Source organism: Rhinolophus sinicus, chromosome 15 (genome assembly GCF_057876585.1).
Source record: "Rhinolophus sinicus isolate RSI-liver-muscle chromosome 15, RSI-T2T, whole genome shotgun sequence".
NCBI lineage: Eukaryota > Metazoa > Chordata > Mammalia > Chiroptera > Rhinolophidae > Rhinolophus > Rhinolophus sinicus.
Window position 1 is genome coordinate 61,613,310 of NC_142515.1, and position 20,723 is coordinate 61,634,032.

Below are 20,723 nucleotides of genomic sequence, written 5' to 3' on the forward strand. Positions count from 1 at the left end.
CTTACCCACTGCCCAAGGTGAACCTCTGAGTTGAAGACCTGGAATGGAACAGAAAGTGCATCTGAGCTGCACGTTGGCACCTGTGGGAAGTAAAGCTTCTGAGTGTGGGTGCAGCCACCCCGGCCCAAATCTGCAGCTCTAGAAAAGCTGTGAAGACTGGAGGGGACCCCTGGAAGAGAAGGTGGTATATGTCTCCACTCCAAGGCTCCATGCCTCTGGACACAGCTCCCAGGTATGATGTCCCTGGAAGCCAGCAGACTCCCTGGAAAGGGTACTCAGCTTCCACCCTCTCCACCTCTGGGGCTCGAAGCTTCTGCTCCTGCTACCTCTTCCAAGGGGGCAAAATGCAGACCTGGGGTCCCCTCCACTTCTGACATTCACTTGGGCCAGGATTACTGGCCTGGGTGAGCTCCGGGTCTCTATCAGCTTTGCGTTTTTGGTGGTTTTGTTTGTTTGTTTTAACATTTATACTTCAATTAAAAAGTTTATTATCAAAAAACAACAAACAAAAATGCTTTGTGATCTGATCTCACCCGATTGTAAGATCTCTCTCTATATATATCCTGGCTCATCCTCAGCTTCTTCGTCTGTGAAATGAATGACCAGTGTTGGTTCTATGCAGGGTGGTTGTAAACATGCGATGGGCTTATATGGGATGCATGTGAGGGTAGGGTGCCCTGTGGAAAGGGGGAGTCTGGGCTGACAGGTTCACCTGCCCACTGGACAGCCTGGGGTTTTGGGGGACAGCAGAGGCTGTTCTTGAGCTTGCGGAAGAAAGAGCCCGGTCAGAGGGGAGGACAAAAAGCTTTCTACCCAATGTCCAGGAGTCTGAGCCTAAAATCTCCCCTGAAACACACACACACACATACACACACACACACACACACACACACACACACACACACGCGCCACCATCATCAGGGACCTGTGTCTGAGGGGGTGGTGGCACCAAGTGACTGGGCATGTGTACTTCTAGTCCTGCTACTTAAAGGTGGGGACAGACCGTGTGGCTGTGAGTCGCCATAACTGTGACACTGTCTTTTTCTTTGTGCTTCACTGGACACAGAGCAGCCACCAGCCCCAAGCTGGGTCCACGCTGGTTGTAGAAGCAGGAGGCCAGCAGACTGGGCAGGGTGTGGAGGAACGTCGGGACGCTGGGCGTAGCTAACATCCTCAGCGCTCTGTGCTCTTGTCTTCTCTGTGGGCTCAAGAAAGGACCACGCCACCTCAGGATGAACCCTCCTTCTGGGCCAAGAGTCCCACCGGCCTCGGCCCAGGAACCCAGCTGCATGGCCAGCCCAGCCTCACCCAGCAGGTGGGACAGCTCCCAGAGCAGCGTCTCCAGCCTAGACCAACCTCTGCCCGTCAGTCCCACGGTAAGCCTGGGGTGAGCATGTGCTGGCATGTAGCCTTCCCTCCCCCATCCTGATCCCCCTCCTGGGGACACACAGGGGCTTTGATCGGGAGATGGAAAAGGTCTGCACTCTGCTGTGGGACCTTGGGCATATTGCTGGGCCTCTCTGAGCCTGCCCTACACAAAGAGTCCACTGGAAGAGAGTGTGGGCAACATTTTTCCTTGAGGAGGGCATCTGAGGACTAGAAAGGCCAGCCCTGAAGGACAAGGGGCTGGAATGGCCCAGACCTGTCCTTGACTGCATCCACTCCTTTCTGAGGGTGGTGGGTGCCCCATGGAGCATTCCAGAGGAGAAGGCATACTCTGGGTTTCTGGATTTGTCCAGTCCAGAATGAGGCATGGGATGCATTCTGCTGTCTCCATCATTCTAGCCAGAGCCCCAGGGCCATACCCATTAATTGGAGGAAGGCTGAGGGCACCCTCAGGATGCAGGGATGCTGGCCTAGGACCTGGACAGGATGGGAAAGCTCCGGTAGCTATAGGGGTTAGGGCAAATAGCTATAGAGACTAAGAAAGGAGCTGGAGAGGGAGGTGTCTTTAAATCTCTTTATACTGGTTTCACAGTGTCATGACCTCCCTGCAGTGACCCTGGGAGGCCTAACCTTTCCTTTTAAAGGGGAATTCTTTCCCTCTCTCTCATGCCAGCCCTACCCCGTTATACTCTGGGGGAATACAACCTCTTTGAGGCTCAGGAGTGGGTGGGACTCCAGAGGAGAGGGGCTCCACTGCCCTCCACTGCCCGAGAATCGAGGGCCCTGGAATGCCCTAGCTGACTGTCTTGGCACCTGGGACAAGGCCCATATAGCAGAGAGGAACCCTCCTAAGAGTTGGCTCTGCCATGTCCCCCCTTGCCAGACGTGTCGGTCTGTCCAACAGGCGATCTGAGCCGGCTCCTAGAAGACTTCTGCCTCTGTGTCACGGTGTAGGAGCTTGGGCTCAACTTCAGGGAGACCTGCATTTCCATTCCAGCTCAGCCACTTGCTAGCTGTGTGGGCAAGTGACTTTGGCTCTCTGAGCCGCAGTGTCCCCACCTGCCCTACCTGGAACACTAACCCTCCTTTCTGAGGGCTATTTGAAGGTGACAGGATTCGTGATGCCCATTTCTCTGTCTCCCCACAGGCCACCGGGGCTCAGGCTGCTGCCTGGGTCCCCTTCCCCACGGTCGACGTTCCGGACCACGCCCACTACACTCTGGGCACAGTGATCCTGCTGGTGGGGCTCACGGGGATGCTGGGCAATCTGACGGTCATCTATACCTTCTGCAGGTGCCTGGTTGGTGGGGCTGGGGCCTGGGCACCGAGGGTGGCCAGCCATGCAGAGATAGGGCAGGAATGCTGGCACTAGCTCTGTAGGGTACTGTTGAGCTTGGACAGTCAGGCCAGGGCCAAGCCCTCACTGGTCTCAGGCCCAGGCCTCAATCTTTAAGCTCAGGGAAGGGGCTAAAAGGTAGTCCAGGGCAGTTCAAGTGGCACATGTCAACGGGCCCCAGATGCAGCCTCTGTGTAGGGTGGTAGTCCTTAGGACACTTGGGTCTTTGCCAGTTCTGCCCTGCTCTCAGCTCACCTCCACCATTACCTGCCCTGGTGAGCATCTTCCCTCTGCCTCAAAGAGCAGCCCTGGCACCAGGGCCCTGAGTCCTCAAGCCCCTCAGCAGCTACCCCTTCTTTCCACACCTGCCCTATTCGCAGGTCTGAGTGGCTGAGACAGGCAGGCAGACAAGTGAAGCCTTGGCTCTGTCACCTGTTAGCTGAATGACTGTGGGCAAGTCATTTATCCTCTTTTAGCCCATGTGTCTTGTCTGTAAACTGGAGTTGTATTTTACTTCATGGAGTCAATGTAATGATTAACTGCATGTATGTACAGTGCTCGGCAAATGGATTTGAATCCTGGCCATGCCACTCATTGAGTTTTGTGATCTGGAGTGAACTACATTATAAATGGGAGCTCAGTGTTCTTATCTGGAAAGTGGGGGTCGGGGTAGATGCAAAGATGGATTATTACAGGAGACGAAGTTTGTGAAAATGTCTGGTCCATGGAACAGAATCACCAGCTCCATTGCCCTTTGCCACCCCCAAGGGTGACAAATGAAGACAGCTGTGCTGAGCAGGGCCCAGACTGTGACCCTGAAGAAGGGGAATGAGGAGGGTGCCTGAGAAGGAAGGAGGCACAGTCTGGCTACATGGGAAGAGGAGCCTAGGGAGAAGCCACTCAGGAGAACTTCGCCTGGAGGGGCTCAGAGAAATGAGGGTGTGTCCAAGGAGAGAGTATGGGTCATGCAGAGGGTGAGAAGAAGCAATGGATACCACCCCAAACCAGCTTCTGCTAGGCTGAGCAAAGCTCTGGGAAGGCATTGCTCTCTGCTTCATTCTGAGGGAACCACCCTCAAAAGACAAGCGTCTCACTTCTCAGGCTGCACTTCTGGGCACCAGAGCTCTTCAGCTGGTACTTGCCGAGCAGTGCGATGGCCCAGTGGCTCATGTCTGTGTGCGTGCACACGTGTAATTGGGCGTGTGTGCACATGTGCATGTGTGTGTGCATGTGTGCGTGCCTAGTGCAGGGACGCTCCCCAGCAGGAGCATCTGCTGACAGCTTCCCACCCCTCACAGGAGCAGAGGCCTCAGGACACCTGCCAACATGTTCATTATCAACCTGGCGGTCAGCGACTTCCTCATGTCCTTCACCCAGGCCCCCGTTGTCTTCGCCAGCAGCATCTACAAACGGTGGCTCTTTGGGGAGGCAGGTAGACAGACAATCACGGCTCCCTTTTGCTGGAGGGGGGAGGTTTGTGGCAGGGGATGCCCACAGTGCAGGGTGGCCCAGATAAGGAGGTGATTTGCTCTTCCTCGGCAGAGAGTGGGTAGCCGCCCTCATCCCATCAGTGAGCAACAGGGAAGACTCAGGTGGCAGTCCTGAGGCCTCTGCCAACCTCTGTCAGATGCAGAAAGTAGGCCGGGTGGAGAGGGGCTCAACCTTCTTTTCTTGAGAGGTGAGGGCTGGTGCCGAGTACAAGCCATCCCCAGATCCTTCCTCCCCTGGGGTACCTGCTGGGCTCCCTGCCAAGGGCTGAGGTCAGGAAGCTGTGCCCACAGGCTGCGAGTTCTATGGTTTCTGTGGGGCTCTCTTTGGCATTACCTCCATGATTACCCTGACGGCCATCGCCCTGGACCGATATCTGGTGATCACACGCCCACTGGCAGCCATCGGGGTGGTGTCCAAGAGGCGGGCGGCGCTTGTCCTTCTGGGGGTCTGGCTCTACGCCCTGGCCTGGAGTCTTCCACCCTTCTTTGGCTGGAGTAAGTGGGCTGGGGGAAGCAGGGGAGGGGAGGATAAAGTCTGGGAGGGATGGTTGGTAGACTTGGGTTGACCAGCTGGCAGGAGGAGCCAGGAGACTGCCTGAGCCTCAGGAAGATGGGCATTTAGGGAGCATGACTAACAGCAGGGGAAATTGAGGCTGCACCATCAGCTATCAGAGGATGACCTGGGCTCCCATCCCTTGATACCAAGGGGAAGACCATGTGGTTCCAGGGTGGTGGGAAGTAACAGGTATGTGCTGAGCTTGCAGTGAGTCATACAGCAGGAGTTAGGGTGTGAGGCCTCAGCAGTTAGGAGGGTCAGCAGCAAGGCACGCGTCCTTCTGGGGCAGGACCAGGTTGCTGGCTGAAGCCCGGGGGAGTAGGACCCTGGGGCTCTGGTGAGGGCTCTACTCCAAACTGGCAAGAACCAGCAGCTGTGGGCTTTGCCATCTGTCTCCTGAGCTGGTGCCCTTGCCAGAACTGGCTTAGACAGCTCCCCTCCACATGCCCCAGATTCCTCACTTCCCTGGGCAGGGCTGGGGCTGGGGCCAGGGTTTCAGGATCCCAGACCCCACATCCAAAGCCCCTGCTGGATGAGGAGCCTGAGGCAGCACTGCCCAGACACTGAGCACCTGCCCGTGGCTCCCAGGTGCCTATGTGCCCGAGGGTCTGCTGACCTCCTGCTCTTGGGACTACATGAACTTCACGCCGTCAGTCCGTGCCTACACCATGCTGCTCTTCTGCTTCGTGTTCTTCCTCCCTCTGCTTGTCATCATCTACTGCTACATCTTCATCTTCAGGGCCATCCGGGAGACAGGCCAGTAAGAGCTGGGCACAGAGGAGGGGCTAGATGGGAGGGGGTCGTGCCCCTGCACCAGAGGCTCACATCCGCACCCGCCCCAGGGGTATCCCAGCTCCAGATGGGCAAAGACAAGCTGAGCACCTGTGCTTGTGGGGTAGGTGTCTTGAGACCAGCACAGCCTGGTGCCTAGAGAAATCTCAGGAGACAGGGTCTTCTCAGGATGGAGCCTTTAGGCATGTCAGGGGGTCTGGGGGTCAGAGAAGACATTGCAGGTGGAACCACAGGGAGGCTGCTTAGGCTTGATATAATGGAGAACTTTCTGGGTATCAGGGCTGCCTGCACTGGAAGGGATGGCCAGGTCCAGGGAGGCTGCCTGACAGTGGCCATGACCCTTGGCACTCACTGCAACCCAAGTGGGGTCAGACTCAGACTCTGCATCTTTCCTAGGGCTCTCCAGACTTTTGGGGCCTGTGAGGGCCTCAGTGAGTTGCCCAGGCAACAGCAGCGGCTGCAGAGCGAGTGGAAAATGGCCAAGATTGTGCTGCTGGTCATCTTTCTCTTCGTGCTGTCCTGGGCCCCCTACTCTACTGTGGCCCTGATGGCCTTTTCTGGGTGAGCAATGGCTAAGGGTCTGGGGTTGGGGAAGAGGGGTGGGGTAGGGGGCCCTGGGGCAGCCTCTCCCTTTCCAGCCCAAGTTCAAGCCAGCCATCCTCACACCCTAAGTCTGGCCTCACAGCCTTCTTTTCCCCCTGCTGTGAGATGTTTGTTCCACTGGAGCTGAGCCTGTCTGGTTCCTGAAGGCACTAGGATACAGGCTGGGGGAGCTCCAGGCCACCCTGGATTTGGCCTGAGGGGCTGCAGGGTTCCCAGGTCCTTCCAGATCCCTTGGGAATACATGGCTCTCCCTGAGGTTCTAGTACTCTCTTCACCTGGGCACACAGCCAAGGGTTCTGCTCACCTCCTGCCCTTTAGTCCTTTGTGACGAGTGGCTGGGGACTTTGACATTTGCAGCAGTGTGGATGTGGGCCAGACTTCAGAAACACTTTTGAGACAGGGAGAGCTATTAATCCTTGGAAGCATTTGGGTATGAGAGCTTGTGTAGGAATGGTCCCCTGTGTGCCCCTCTGTGAAGTTACTCTCAGAGAGCCAGGGGAGCCATGGGCATCAGGGTTGGAGTGGGGCATGGAGAGCGCTGAGCAGAGGGCCAGGGCCATTGGGGTTGGAGAGGGTTTATTGTTGGCAGCACGGGATCCAGTTTTCCTCCCAGTTCCCCCCTCAACCGCTCGCTGGGTTCCGAGTCACCTCACATCAGAATTCTCCCTGGTATTTAAGTCCATCCCAGGGTGCTGACTTGGCCGTGACAGTTTGGGCCAGGCTGGGCTCTGCCACTGGCAGGGCCTGGCCTAGAGGAAGATTGCTGCAAGGGCGGGTAGGCTGTGGAGTCTGTGGGGAGGGCCAGCTGGCGGGGAACCACAGCTTTTCTGTCCTAGGTACTCACATGTCCTGACGCCCTACATGAACTCGGTGCCAGCCGTCATCGCCAAGGCCTCTGCCATCCACAACCCCATCATTTATGCCATCACCCACCCCAAGTACAGGTGCAGACCTCCTCCAAGGCCAGGTCCCCAGGCCCACCCTCATGGTCATGGGGGTCCTGGGCCTGTGAATGGGGGTGGAGGCCACCATCTTTCCTGTCTCTTGTGTACGCATTGGGCGGGGGCCTCTGGCAGCTGGGAGCAGTCAGTGACACTGGGTGGGCTCTAGAGCCGATGTGACCCCTTTGCTGCTTCAGCTTTCCAGGAGGCTCAGCTTGGAGGGATATCAGGGCAATGTCCAGTCCTAACTAGCGATTTTTAGAATCAAGGCCAAAAGGCAGTCATGATGGCCGATCAGCAGTGCTGCCCCCTACAAGGAGAAGAAGCCCCCAGACAGCAACATCCTGGAGAGACCACAGCAGGGAGAGCTCAGCTCCACTTCAGGGGCCCTGGCAGAAGCCCAGGGTTGGTTCTGGCCCTGAGTGCCCTCTGCTGAAAGTCCCAGCACCGGGCGTCTCCCACGAGAGGGCCTTCAGTGCTTCCTTTTGCCTGGTGGTGTCAGTAACTCACCGCCCTGCTGAGGCCAGCTGCGGCCTTAGCCTATCCAGCTCAGAGGTCCCCGTTTGCAGAGATGTGGCTTGGGTTAGCCACTTGGGGGCTGGAACCGATCACCTGGCTGAACCTGCTACCCTAAGGCTCTCCCTCCATGTTCATGGCCCCAGCATCTGCCTGTCCGTCCCCAACCCTGTGAGCCTGTCAGACTCCTACACCCCAGCCTCTGTCTCTCCTTCCTCATCACTTCCCAAGACTCCCAGTGTCTTTCTGTCCATTCCCATTACTGCGTCATCTCTCTGTCTGTCCTCATAACCCCAATGTCTGAACCTCCCTATTTCCCCAGTGGCTCCCTATCCATTCCCATTAGCCTTGTATCAGTCTGCCCATCCATTCCCATCTCCTTGTATCTGTCTGTCCATCCCCTCTGCTCTAACCAGATGTGCTGTCCCTGCAGAATGGCCATAGCCCAGCATCTGCCCTGCCTGGGGCTGTTGCTAGGTGTGTCAGGCCAGCGCACTGGCCCATACACCAGCTACCGTTCCACCCACCGGTCCACACTGAGCAGCAGCCATACCTCGGACCTCAGCTGGATCTCCAGACGGAGGCGTCAGGCATCTCTGGGCTCTGAGAGTGACGTGGTAAGGATGCTGGGCCCTCCCTGGCTGGCCATCCCTTCCTCAGCCAGGCTAGTCTCAGGCCTCTGGGCAGGGCTGCTTCTGAGACTCAGGGACCCTCAGGACCCTGGGATGCTGGAAGGAAGAGCCCCTCCCAACCTCCCTATGGCCTTTCCATGCATCATCCTCCCTGACAGGTAAGGGCACTAGTGCCAGAGAGGCAATGGGTGGACCCAAAGTCACCCAGCAGCAAAGCCAGGACTGAACATGGGTCTTCCAACTCCAGGCCAACTCTTCCAGGCTGGCACTATTCCTTAGAGGCACAGATAAAAAAGACTAGCATTTCTGGCCCCAAATGGCCTCCAGAAAAATAGACAGGAGCCAGCGCAGGACCCCTTGCTATCAGCATTAAGTCCCCTCCTCCTGGAAGCTTTGAAGAGCCCATAGGATATAGAAGAAGTGGCACCTGGGTTCAAGCCTCAGCTCTATCATATACTCACTGTGTGAGCTTGGGCAGGTCACTCACCCTTTCAGGCTCTATATCCTCTTCTGAAAGGGAAAACAGTCGCCTCTACATCCAAGTCTGGTGAAGGTGCCCATGGGTGGACGCAGACCCCACCATTGTCAATCCTGGGACCTATCAGCCTGACAGCCCTTCCTTAGGGATTGGAGCTGTGATGCCCCCTGATGTCCCCCAGGAGAGCTCCCGCAGCCTGGGGTCCTGTCTGCAGCCACACTCAGGCTCCTCCGTACTGTGCTTACAGGGCCCACTCTGGGCCTTACCGAGAGCCTCCACTGACCTCTTCCCACTGCCCCCATCCCTGGGAGTCTCAGTTGATGGGCTGAGGAAGCAGCTGTCACAGGAACTGTAGTAAAAGACATCAGGAGGGAATCTTACCTGTTAACAGAGGTCTAGACCCTCATGAAGATAGACCTATCCCATGTGCTTTAGACAACACACACACACACACACACACACACACACACACACACACACACACACACACACTGGCACATTCACTCAGTTTGCAGAGATTTGGTGACTAGAACCCAGCAAACAATGTCATGGGCCTCACCCCAGTGAATATCTTGGGGAGGATGGAGAAAGGCCTGGCGGGAGAGGGGGCAGGAGCAAGACTGCAGAACGCCCCTCTCACCTCACAATGACTCTCCCATCTCCCCAGGGCTGGACAGACACGGAGGCAGCAGCTACATGGGGGGCTGCCCAGCAAGTGAGTGGCCCATCGCCCTGTAGTCTGGGCCTGGAGGATGTGGAAACGAAGGCCCCTCGCAAGCCCCAGGGATCTGAAGCAGAGGCTCCAAGGAAGGTGATTGGGCCTAGCACCTGCCAATCTGTAAAGGGTAGAGACAAGGGGCAAGCGGCCCAGAAAGTGGCCAGGAAAGGAGAGCTTGTTCTCTGTTGGGCAGGCCCAGTGCCCTGTGAGAATTACCTCTTCCCGGCACCTCCCAGCCTTCCCTTGCCTGCCTAGAGGGAGTGGAAGTCTGTGACTCCCAGGTGTTCTGAGCAGGCCTGAGTGTGGTCTGTGACTGCCCCTGAGCGTCTGTGTGTCAGCGTGTGACTGACTATACTCAGGTAACCAGTGGTGGTGGCTATGCTGTGCTAGACGTGTTTGCATGTGTGTAAGAATGTGTGACCATGTGCCCGGCATGTGCTCTCTGCCACCACAGGGCATGGGACTGAGTGTGCCCCAACATGTCTGCTCGAAGCTGTGCGTGTGACCAAGTATGGGTGGTGTGTACCTCTCGGTGTGATTGGAGGCTGGGCATACATACCTGGTGGGGGTGCTATAAGCTGTGTGCTCACTGTGGATGCCCTGAGATTAGGATGTCACCCAGAATACTTGTGGCTATTAAAAGAAGGCCAGCTGTCAGCCCAAGTGCCTATGGAACGGAATGTCGATGGCGATTAGAGAAGGCCATATTCTGGAACGCTGGAAATGCCGTGGGCACAGGCCCTAAGGCTGCCCCTCCCCCTCAGCTGACAGCTTCCCACTCGGCCCTCCATTCACGCCTGCACAACACCCCCAGCTCTTGGGCTGTCAGGGGCTGCCGCAAGAGGCACTTTCCCGCCTTCCTTTCCCAAGGCTGCTCCCCTGCGTGTTCCAGAGAGGGGGAGCCCTGGGCTGCTCCCTACAGTTGTGGAGCCCCTGCCTCCCCCAGATCAGTGTCCCCAGGAGCACTTTTCTGTGATGCTCCAGCCCCAGGAGGGTTCACTCCCCAGCTCTGAGCCTGGACACTGTGCGTGGCCACAGAGGTCCAGCTGTGCCCCCCCAGCTGGTGAGGCAATGACAAAAGGCGTGATGCCTGTCCTGGGGGGAGTGCTGGGCTGGGATGGGGCTCTGGGCAGAGAGGGCTAGCGCATCAGCAGTCACCTAATGTGTGATAAGCACTGCCATCAGGGAATTAGCACACAGGGTGCTGAAAGCAGAGGCAAGTCCCTGTGGGCTCCCCAGGGAAGGTGGAGGTGAAGTAGGGATTGCCAGACAGGATGGGGGTGCTGAGAGGTCCAGGATGAGGGAACAGCTTGTGCGAATGCAGTAGGGCACAGGGGAGCTCAGTGTTCTGGAATAAAATGTTGCTCTGTGACCTCAGAAGCAACCAAAGGGATCCTGGGAGCTGGCAATGGGGTTGTGGGAGAAAGTAGAAGGGCAGGAGGTGGGAGGAGCGATGGCCAGAGACATCTCCAGGCATGGCACTGGGGGACAGGGAGCCCTTGGGGGACTTAGTGGGGGCCCTCAGCGGGGCTGGGTCAGTTTTGCAGGGAAACTGGTCCCCTCTGCAGTGGCTTGGGAAGGACAGGTTGAACAGCATAAGCTGCAGGGAGAAGACCAGAGGAAGCCAGGGCTGTAGGGACAGGCAAGGGATGAGGCATTTTCGGCAGCAGGGGGAGGGGACCTGCCAAAGCACAGTCATGTGGAAGAGGAGGGCAGTGGAGATCTGGGTGGTAGGGTGAGGAGAGCTCAGTCTGGACCCCTGGAGCCCGAGAGCCTGGGGGACATCCCAGGGGATGTCCTGCAGGCAGGCTTAGACCTCCTGGCTCCGTCTTCCAGGCCAAGTTGCCTGCGGTGTGGAAGAAGGCCCATCCCTGACCCAGGACACAACCTGGCCCTGCATGCAACCTCCTTTCACCACCTGGTGACCCTAAACACAGAGGGCCACTGAGAGACTGCTCCTACAGCGATACTCCTTGGGCTAAACAGATGTGTGCTGTTTGTTTTTAGACCAAGGGACAGCTCCCCAGCTTGGACCCCAGGATGTAGGGTAACCTAGGCTCTCCTTTTCTTCTGGGACACGTCCAGCCCCCTCACGACCCCTCACTCGCATAAACCCAGGATTACCCCCACGAGCATGTGGGCTTTGGAAGTGGCCCTGTCACCCATGGTATGCTGGATTTACACTCCCCAAACAAGACTCCTGCCCTGCAAAGAGGTCTGCTCTCACTTCTCATCTGGGCGGTCTGCACCCCAGGCTCAGCCTGAAGAGCGGAGCCCAGGCCCTTCTGCTTCCCGGAGCCATCTGCTTCTCCTCAAATGCTGTGTGCTGTGATTGTCCAGGCGATGACAATGGTGATGGCTCTGGGGGACACACCAGCTATTTATGAGCTGCATCTGCACCCAGGCTGGACATTTCACTGGCACAGAAAGCCAGCACTGTGTCTCCTGCAGCCAGGACTTGAAGCTGAGCACAGACCTTCGTGCGCTGGAAACTGTTACTCACCTCTGGCTTCTCCCTGCAGTGTACTGTTTCCACTTCAGTCCACACGTTTGTGCACACGTACATTTGCAGGCACGCTCTCCCATATGTGTATATTTGCATGCATACCAGGCACATGCGTACACACATTGCACCTGTGATTTTTTGCAAATCAGTGGTCTAAGTTCATCCCAGGGTTGTGTGGCTCTGATGGGGTACAGGAAAATTAAAGGCTGAGAAGGTCTCAGACAAACATGGTCTCTATTTGTTGATGCTGCAATGGGAGAGAAACCCCAGGCCTGCCCTCTGATGCCCACATCAGCTTCTCTTCCTTCCTTCCCTCTATTCCCTACTTTGTGACACTCTCCTGAAGCCCCCATCTCAAACTGTGGCCAGGGGCAGAGTGGAGGAGGGACAAAGACCAGGCTGGCCCCCATTACCACCCCCTAATGAACTGCTGTTACTGAGAAGTGCCTCCTGCCCAGCTGGTGGGTAACAGCTGCTCTCTGGCTGGCTTGGGTCTCCCAGGGGAGGCAGATGGAGGGAGGCTGGCCTTCCCCTTTAAGTGCATCCTTCTCACCACCCCTCCCTTTCCCCAAGGCAGCATCAGGCATCAGGCAGGTGCCCAAATCAGGAGAAAGAGCTTGCAGCACCAGGTACAGCCTTCCCCTATTCCCCCTCCTTCCTTACCCCACACTGCTCGTGCCCTGCTGATGGTTCTCCAGCCTGGCAGGACTGACCTCCCTAGGAAAGGGGATAAGGCTGGAGTCAGGGATGGATGGGATGGGGCCTGGAGGGTGGGGCAGGGGATGGGACGGGGGAAGGATGGGGTGCTGGCCATAAGCTGCTGGTCTCCTGGGCCAGGCCCCAGCAGGGAGAACAGGCTGGTCTGCATGATATAAGGCAGAAGAGGTGGTGAAGTAGAAGAAAGAATGCAGATCCGTGTCTAGCTTCTTCTACTTCACATTTTTGTGACCTTGGGAAAGTCACCAAACGTGTCTGTGATGTGGGGACTCCTCCTTCTCCCCTGCGTGTTATATATGCCAGTCCCAGGGTGAAAGGCAGGATGCTGGCAGCTAGAAAATTACTCACACCTAGGCCTGCACTCAGTCCTTGGGCCCCAGCTCAGGCCAGAGTCCTCTGGGAGGGCCAGAAAGCAGCCAGCCCAGTGCCTTCCCCAAGCCTCAGTTTCCCCAGCCAGGAGCCAGGGTGGGCCTTGATCGACCTCCAGACCTCCCACGGTCTGAAGTCTCTTGTGGGAAGTGCTTCTGGAAGTATCCTGGCCCAAAGATCACACTGGCAGGAGTCTAGAGGGGCCTAGGCCCCCTCCCAGAACACACTGTGTCTAGGTTACAGGCTAGACACACCAAACACGCACCCTCTCCCTGCCTCTTCTGGCCCTGTGTCCCAGCAGCTGAGCAAATGGCATCTCCTCCCCTCCTCCTTGCCCCTTGCCATTCCAGCGCAAAGGGCACAGGGGCCTGGCGTGCCACACTGGCAGCTGTAGCTTTCCATGCTGCCGTCAAGTTTTCCAGAGCACAAATGAGACAGGGGAGCCAGGAGAGCCAGGAACAACCACCGGGCCCCTAGAGGATCTGGGGGATGTGGGCCTGCCCCAGACCTGCATTTAGGTCTGTGCTGAGGGGTGCAGGCAGAAGCCCCCACCAGGTCCTGGCATTGGGAGGCACCTATGGCCACTGGGCCCATTATCTGGCATGAGTCCCATGGCAATGAGCCTAAGCTCCAGTGTGGCCTGAATCCACTCCCTGTGTGACCTTGGAAGAGTCACTTAACCTCTCTGCGCTTCGGTTCCTGCTGAGGCAGCAGCCTCTCAAAATCTGAGGGGACAATGGCATGAAGGGCCTGGAGCTGAGGTTGGCTGTTCTCAGAGCTGCTTCTATTATGATGAGTATTTTTATGGCTGGACAACCTTGGGCCAGTTACCAGTCTCCTGCGCCAAAGCTCTGCCCAGACCAGCTGGAGGCTCAGCTCAGTCCAAAGGACCATCAAGGCTCCACACTGGATCAGGTCAACCTCTCATCAGTAAGCACAGGGCAGCAATAAGCCAAGCGGAAAAGCCCCTGCCCAAGGGAGTTCAGCTCTGGTCTTCTGGGCAAAGGGGTGAGTGCAGCAGTAGAGAGTGTGCATCTAGGCTTCCTAGAGGGCAGAGGGAGCAAGGAGAGGAGAGCAGGGAGGGAGAGCCTTATCACTGACCTGGCCAGTACCCTATCTTGCCCCTTGGGGGTTACTGGGTGCCGGACACCCCTCCCCAGGGGCTATATTAGCCATGTGAGTCACGGTGGACAGGCTGGGAGGCCTCGGCGGGCGGGCACAGTGTAGGGTTACAGTCCATTTATGGGCGCAGCAGAGGGCAGATATCAGTGTCGATGGCATTCATTCCCAGCTATTCTTAGGAGCCTCTCAGGAACTCCACACAGCCTGGCTGGGCAGCAAGGGACAGAGCAGGCAAGGCTGGGGTCGGGGGTCGGGGGTGGGGTCGGGGCAGGGCTATGGGCTGGGGAGGGGGCGCCTGAGGGCCTCTCACTCCACTCTTCTCTTGTCCACAGAGGCCGCCGCTGTCAACACTAGCATGTCTTACAGCGTGACCCTGACGGGGCCTGGCCCCTGGGGCTTCCGCCTGCAGGGGGGCAAGGACTTCAACATGCCTCTCACTATCTCCCGGGTAAGTGGGCACTGCCCACGGCAGAGTGCCCTCAGGGGTTGGCATGTTCAGAGTGGGGTGTGTGTGTCCCTCCGTCTGTCTTCCTCAAGACTCTTGAAAAGCAGAACTCACCCGACCCCCAGTTTGGGGGCTGGGACTGGACACAACTGGATGCTGCCAACCACAGACCCCTGGTCTCAGTCACAGCTGTTTGCCCACCAGAATTGGCCAGCGTGTTATGAGTGTGAAATGTCATGGGCAAGTGGCGGGTGTTCTGAGCAGAGGAGGAAGTGCCAAGTTTTCATGGCAGGTAGACAGGTGAACAGAGCAGCCTTCCTAAGCTCTTCCTCAGCAGGGTGGGCTCAGGGTGCCCTCAAGCCTGGAAGTGGGCAATTACCTTGGGGGAGAGAGCACTCCTAGCATGGAGAGGGCAGGGGACAGGAGGGCAGGTCAACAGATGGACAGACTGCTGACTCGGTTGTCAGGGCTTGGGGCTGGATTGGGCTGGTTACGGGGCTCCAGCATCTACTTCCTCTCAGAGCCAAGATAACAGCCCCCCCACCCCCACCCCCCGCACCCACACACACACCTTCCTGGGTCTGCCAGGGACCTAGCACTTGCTGGCCTCGTGAGGCTAGGTCTTCCTCCGTCACCTGCCCAAGCCCTGACCCCTTCGTCCATGGCTGCTCTGCCTGTCTGTCTCCCATCTTATTCCCCATGTTTACCTGGGAAAACGAGCCATGTCCTGCAGTGTCTGTGATCAGGGAACAGCACTGCCTAATGCGGATGTCACAGAACATTGGACAATGTCTGAGTAACTCTATTGTCCCACTGGGGACACTGAAACCTAGAGAGTCGAGAAGCTAGATCTGCTCGAGAGGAAGCTTCTATGAGAAAGGACTTCGTTTTAAGCACTGCTGTGTCCTCGGCACCTACACCAGGGCCTAGGACATAGTAAATATTCAGGCAACATTGGCCAAGCACAGGGACTGTCCACAAGTCTGACCGAGCTGGGGCTGAAGGCCCCGAGGCTCAGAGTGGACTGTGAGGTGTGTGAGAGAATAGACAAGTCCTGCCTGGTGGGTCAAGGCTGAGGGGACCACCTGCAGTGCTGCTGTGGGCACAAGAGGGCAGGCTGAGGCCCCAGGCTCTCTTCGGAGCATGATGGATGGGCAGTAGTGTCTGGGTTGCTGCCCATCTGGGGACAGGAAGACAGTTTCTTTCCCTTGCCTTGGGCCTGGGATAGAGAGGGTCAGGGAGGCACTGAGGTGGGCAGCCGGGCAGTCCTAAAAGGTGCTTGGCAGAAGGGGCAGGGAGCCAATACCCCCACTGGATGAGCAGTCCTCATTGTGGAACATGATGTGGGCACTTTGGGGGGCCCCAAGGAGAAGCCCCACTCAGGGGTGCCATGGGAGGACATATCAGCCATAGAGGCCACATTCCTCTGGGGCGGGGCACTGGCCTGGTTCCAGCCCAGAGAAAAGGCCTTGCCCTCCATCTTCCTACTGGAAAGCTGGCTCATTCTAACCTGAGTCTGCACCCCTCCAGACCCACTTCCCTGGAGACCACAGGGTCCCACACTGAAAGGACACCAAGAGACTTGCACACCCTTTCTGATGATATGGTAACACATGGGCATTTGAGCCCAAGTAGACATCCTCCCCCAACTCTGACCCTGCACAACTCCCACCCCCATGGTTGCAGGTCTGCTGTCTGCATGAGGCGCGGCTGTCCACCCTCACTCTAACAGGTCCACCGGTGACACACGCCTAAGACTGAGCCCAACTCTCCCCCAGCCCCACCATCCTCAAGGCTTCCTCCTGGTGCTCCCTGCCCCATCTCTGTGGTGGACATTAGCCTCCTGGCTCAGTGGCACCCAGGATAGCCAATTACCTCACCCAGGGTCTATGTGCCACCTGGCCTGGCCAGCTCAGGGCTTAAATTGCAGCATAGAGGCCTTAAGCTAGACAGCAAGAAGAATGTCCTCCCTGCAGGGAGGGCGTGTATTGGGACGTACTGGAACCAATGACTAGGAATACTTTTAAAAATAGAATCAGGCAGGGCATCGGGGGATGGGCATAATGGCCTCTCTGCTTTCTACAGAGGCGTGCCCCGAATCACCGAAACCATGAGCAAGCTGGACCAGGTGGGCACTGAGGCCTCCCCAGGGCTGGGAGCCCCTTGAGGAACTCCTCTGGTGGGCTGCTGATACCCTGGGCTAGAGGTCCCAGGTTCACTGTTGCCGGCCAGGTGGTATTTCCTGCTGAGGCTCTCCAGGACTTTCTGCTCCAGGAACTTCTCTCCCAAGGGGCTGCAGGGCCACAGCTCTCTGGAGAGACCCTACTCCCACCCCAACCATGATCTACTTCCCACATGAAACTATGGGTGCACAGGCGACTGGTGGCATGTTGTGGAGGGGGGATTGGCAGAGCAGGGCCTGCTCATTCTCAGCAGGGGCCTCTACATGTCAGTGCAATCCTGAGAGGTGGTCAGGTAGGCAGGGCTTCAGAGCCAGGCTAACTGAGGTTTGAATTTGCACACGGGCTCCTGTAGTCACCCCTAGCTTCTATGCTTGCGCTCTCACCCCTGTGGCTAGGGGATAGCAGGAAAGCATGGAGTGGGACCTGTGCCATCAGAGTAGGTGCAGACTGAAGCACCTTCTGTAAGAAGGTGGCCACCTGCAGGCTGTGTGGTAGCTCTGATGCCACTCCACCTTGCCCACAGGCCCTACAGCATCAAACTTGGGACAGCAGCAGCCCCTCAAGGCCTCCCTTCAGTGGATCTCAGCTTGAGGACCCACAGAGAAGGAGGTTTATGAGGGAGACTCAGAGGGTGGAGGGGGAAATGCCTTTATTTATCCTGAACAGGTGCGGCTGGGCCTGCAACATGAGCTGCCCTCTCACCCCCACCCTCCCCAACCCCAGCTAGTTCTCCAGGATGTGGGGGAGGGGTGGGAGCCGCTCCAAAGGCTCAGCTCCCACCCCAGACAATCACTAGGCCAGAGGCTGGGGCCCTGGTCTGCGGACTTGCCCCTTGGCACATGTGGTCCTTGACTTTTATGGAAGAGGTGTGTATTTTTGTTCCGCTCTGCTACTCACAGTTTTGTTACCTTAGAAAAGTCAGTTCACCTGCTGAGTTGCAGTTCTCCCATCTGTAAAATGAGGATAGTGCCTTGGGGAGAATGCTTCATAACACGCACTGGTGAAGATACTTCACACCTGTTGTTCCTCCAGAACTGGTTGTGAGGACCTGAGAATGGTGAGCTGAGCTGGCTGGGGCCTGTCTCTCTGCTGCACCCACCAGCCCGGCAGGCTTGCCTGGCCACGAGCCCCTTTGCAGTTTTCTGTTTCCGAATTTGTCAGACTACCCCAGCTACAATGGGGATGCAGAGCACAGAGGGTCCCCATGGAGGAGGAAGGCCAAGACTATTCTGGGGCAACTGTACTGGTGATTCCTGGAATTCTGAGGCTGCTGGAGCCGTTTCTGGGGCAGCGCCTCTCAGTGCTGACAGGTCATGCTGTTTATAGCCACCCTGAAGGTCAGACAAGCCTCTGGAGGGCTCCTGTGGGGCTGCAGGCCTGCCCCCGCCCCCAACACGTGAACAAATGGGGAAGATATCTGACAGGCCCACAGCTGGCGAATGCATTCTTAGAGGTTCCCTGGCCAGGCTCTCGCCTCCCATGCTTCCCCTCTTGGTGCTCAGAGCTGTCCCTGACCTTATGGGGGCCTGGAAGGGCATGGCTATGAGGCTGGCTGGGGCCTGGGGAGCAGACCTTCCAAGGCCCTGGGCCAAGACACAGGGTCCTGGCAGCATCCGGGCAGGCCTGGCTCCTCGGGCTGAAGGTGCTGTGGGACAGCAGCAAGTGTGAGAAGGTGTCCTGAGTAAGGTCTGCAGGAGCCTCTGCCCTAGGAGATGTCTCCCCAGTTCCCTGAGTCTCTGTCCTCCTCTACATGGTCCCCCCAGCCAGGAGTGGTCTGTCATTGCCAAGGCCCCGCTCCCCAGACCTTCCCTTCCCCAAAAACAGCTTCTCTGCCTCCTTGGGACCAGGCTCCACCCTACCCAGGAATCATCTTAAGAGGCACGAAGCAGATTTTGCCGTGTCCCATTGTTCTCTGAGGCCCAGCGAGAGTGACGTGGCCATGGGAGAATTCTGCAGGTGACACCCAGGACACAGAAGGCGAGGGAAGGGTATGGTCAGCTAGAGGCGGGACCAGTGACCGCTGGCTTCGGGCTCAAGGAGGTCACTGGTATGTGTGGGACGGTGAGGGTCAGAGCCAAGTGGATGGGTGCGAGGGATGGGAGACGGTAGAGGCAGGACCTGCCGATCACTGCTCGGAGACGCCTGGGGGAGAAGAAAGGGAGAGAAATATGACAGGAGCTAGCTAGAGCAGCTAAGGCAAGGGAGGGAGAGACTTTTTCTTTTAACACTATTTTCTTAGAGCAGTTTCGGATTCATAGCAAAATTGAGGGGAATGTACAGCGATTTCCCATGTATCCCCGACCCCTATGTATACACAGTCAGTGTCCCCCACCAGAGCAGCATATTTACTAGAATTGATGAAACTACATTGACACATCATTACCACTCAGAGTTCATAGCTGACATTAGCGTTCCCTGTTGGTGTGTGGACAAATGGGTAATGACATATACTTACCATTATAGTACCATGCAGAGTATTTTCACTGCCCTAAAAATCCTCTCTGCAAGGAGAGGCATTTTTGAGCATACACAAGACTCTGGCTTGTTCATCGGCCAGGGTAGGGCTGAGAGTGGGACCATGGGGAGACAGAGTTTCCAGTGAGAGGGTGAGGGATGGAGCAAGACCCGAGGGAGGCCAGATGGGACGGGAGTGGAGCATGGCATGACGGTAATTTAATCACATAATGTTCAATGCACTTAGGGCTCCATGAGAAATCCCCTGGGGTGCTCAGTGTGGAAGGGTTGGGAGGAGATGCTGGAAGCCACACCATTCATCCACTAGCTGCTCTGGCTCCCCACCCCCCACCACACCCACAAAGTTAAATCTAGAGGGGAAGGAAAGCAGGGGACTTCTGAGCACTGGGGGTGATGGTCAGGAGCTGCTGTAGGGAGCGCAGCTGCCCTCCTGGCCGCCAAGGAGCTGGGGAAATAGGAGCTGACGACAGGGATGTGCCTGAGTCCGGCTGGTCTTGCTTCCCCAGGAACCTGGGCAGCACTTCTCTCCCCTCCAACTAATACTCAGGCCCCTCTAGGGACAGCAGGCTAGCTCAGGACTGGTCAGTCAGGGCAGCCCTTGCATCCCACTCTCTGCCAGCTCCAGATCTTGTTTCCTGTGGAGCCAGGGAGGCTCCTAGCCTCGGCCCCTCCAGCACCTCCAGGGGAAGGGTCAGGGGCAGCACGGGCACCTCCTTGGTTGGGAGCTTATCTGAAACGTTCTCAGCTCTGCGTCCTCCTTATATAATGCCCTATCTGATAATGTAATGCTCACAGCGAGCTGAGAGAAAGGCATTACTGCTTTCCTTAACACAGAGGGCATGGAGGCTGGCACCGCAAGCTCAGGTCTCACTCAGACCAAAATCCCCACTCTTCCCTTTGCTGCCTCCCCACAGGCACCTGCAGGTAGCTGGAGCCACAGCTGCTTCCTGGCAGTGGTTATCCCTGTGCCCCCTCTGGGTGCCCTAAGACCACAGCCCAGCAAGGTGAAAGGACTCCTGTGGGCCAGATGATGACCTTAGCCCTCCAACACCTTGAGCCCATTCTAGCGAGCCTCAGGACTGGAGCTCTACCCATGGCTGGTTTCCCAGCTGAGAGGTAGCTGGTGACCCAAGAAGACGGAAAAGTGACGTGGGAATGAAACAACTATTACAAAGAGTTTTTAAAACATTTAAAAGGGGAAAGACTGAGAAAAAAAAAAAAAAACCTCCAAGGATTTAGCTGCTTTGGGTCCTTTCTAGGATGAGAAAAGCAGAGAGGGATAGAAGCAGATAAGAGATCTGTGGCTACATGAAGCCTGGATGGCACCCTTCACTGCCCTGGTCTCTGGGCCAGAATATGAGGGTGGCCCCACCCCTCTTCTGGGCAGGCTGCTCCTGCACTCCCAGTTGGGGAGGAGATCCAATGGCCCTTAGGCCAAGCAGGGGGTCCCTTCCTCCA

The 20,723-nt window shown here is 57.1% G+C and overlaps 2 protein-coding genes across 12 annotated transcripts in view; both read left to right on the forward strand.

Moving 5' to 3' along the window:
* The first annotated feature begins 1,232 nt into the window (after window positions 1-1,232).
* On the forward strand, window positions 1,233-11,914 carry OPN4 (opsin 4). 2 transcript variants are annotated; one of them, XM_019716123.3, is made up of 10 exons: window positions 1,233-1,376; window positions 2,534-2,695; window positions 4,004-4,154; window positions 4,504-4,707; window positions 5,357-5,528; window positions 5,957-6,121; window positions 7,000-7,107; window positions 8,054-8,237; window positions 9,398-9,541; window positions 11,456-11,914. In XM_019716123.3, the coding sequence occupies exons 1-10, from the start codon at window positions 1,233-1,235 to the stop codon at window positions 11,492-11,494; spliced, it is 1,473 nt and encodes a 490-aa protein (XP_019571682.2). In that variant the 3' UTR covers window positions 11,495-11,914. The 2 variants fall into 2 exon arrangements, with proteins under 2 accessions (XP_019571682.2, XP_019571683.2); XM_019716124.3 differs by having other exon boundaries at window positions 2,534-2,679; window positions 4,021-4,154.
* A 2,318-nt stretch (window positions 11,915-14,232) lies between these two features.
* LDB3 (LIM domain binding 3) overlaps window positions 14,233-20,723 on the forward strand; it is a 60,568-nt gene continuing 54,077 nt past the window's right edge. For all 10 annotated transcript variants that reach the window (XM_088792111.1, XM_074337204.2, XM_074337207.2 and 7 more), the window contains exons 1-2: window positions 14,233-14,393; window positions 14,495-14,610. In XM_088792111.1, the coding sequence (XP_088648237.1) occupies window positions 14,518-14,610 (93 nt within the window). In that variant the 5' untranslated portion in view covers window positions 14,233-14,393; window positions 14,495-14,517. The remainder of the gene's footprint in view (window positions 14,394-14,494; window positions 14,611-20,723) is intronic.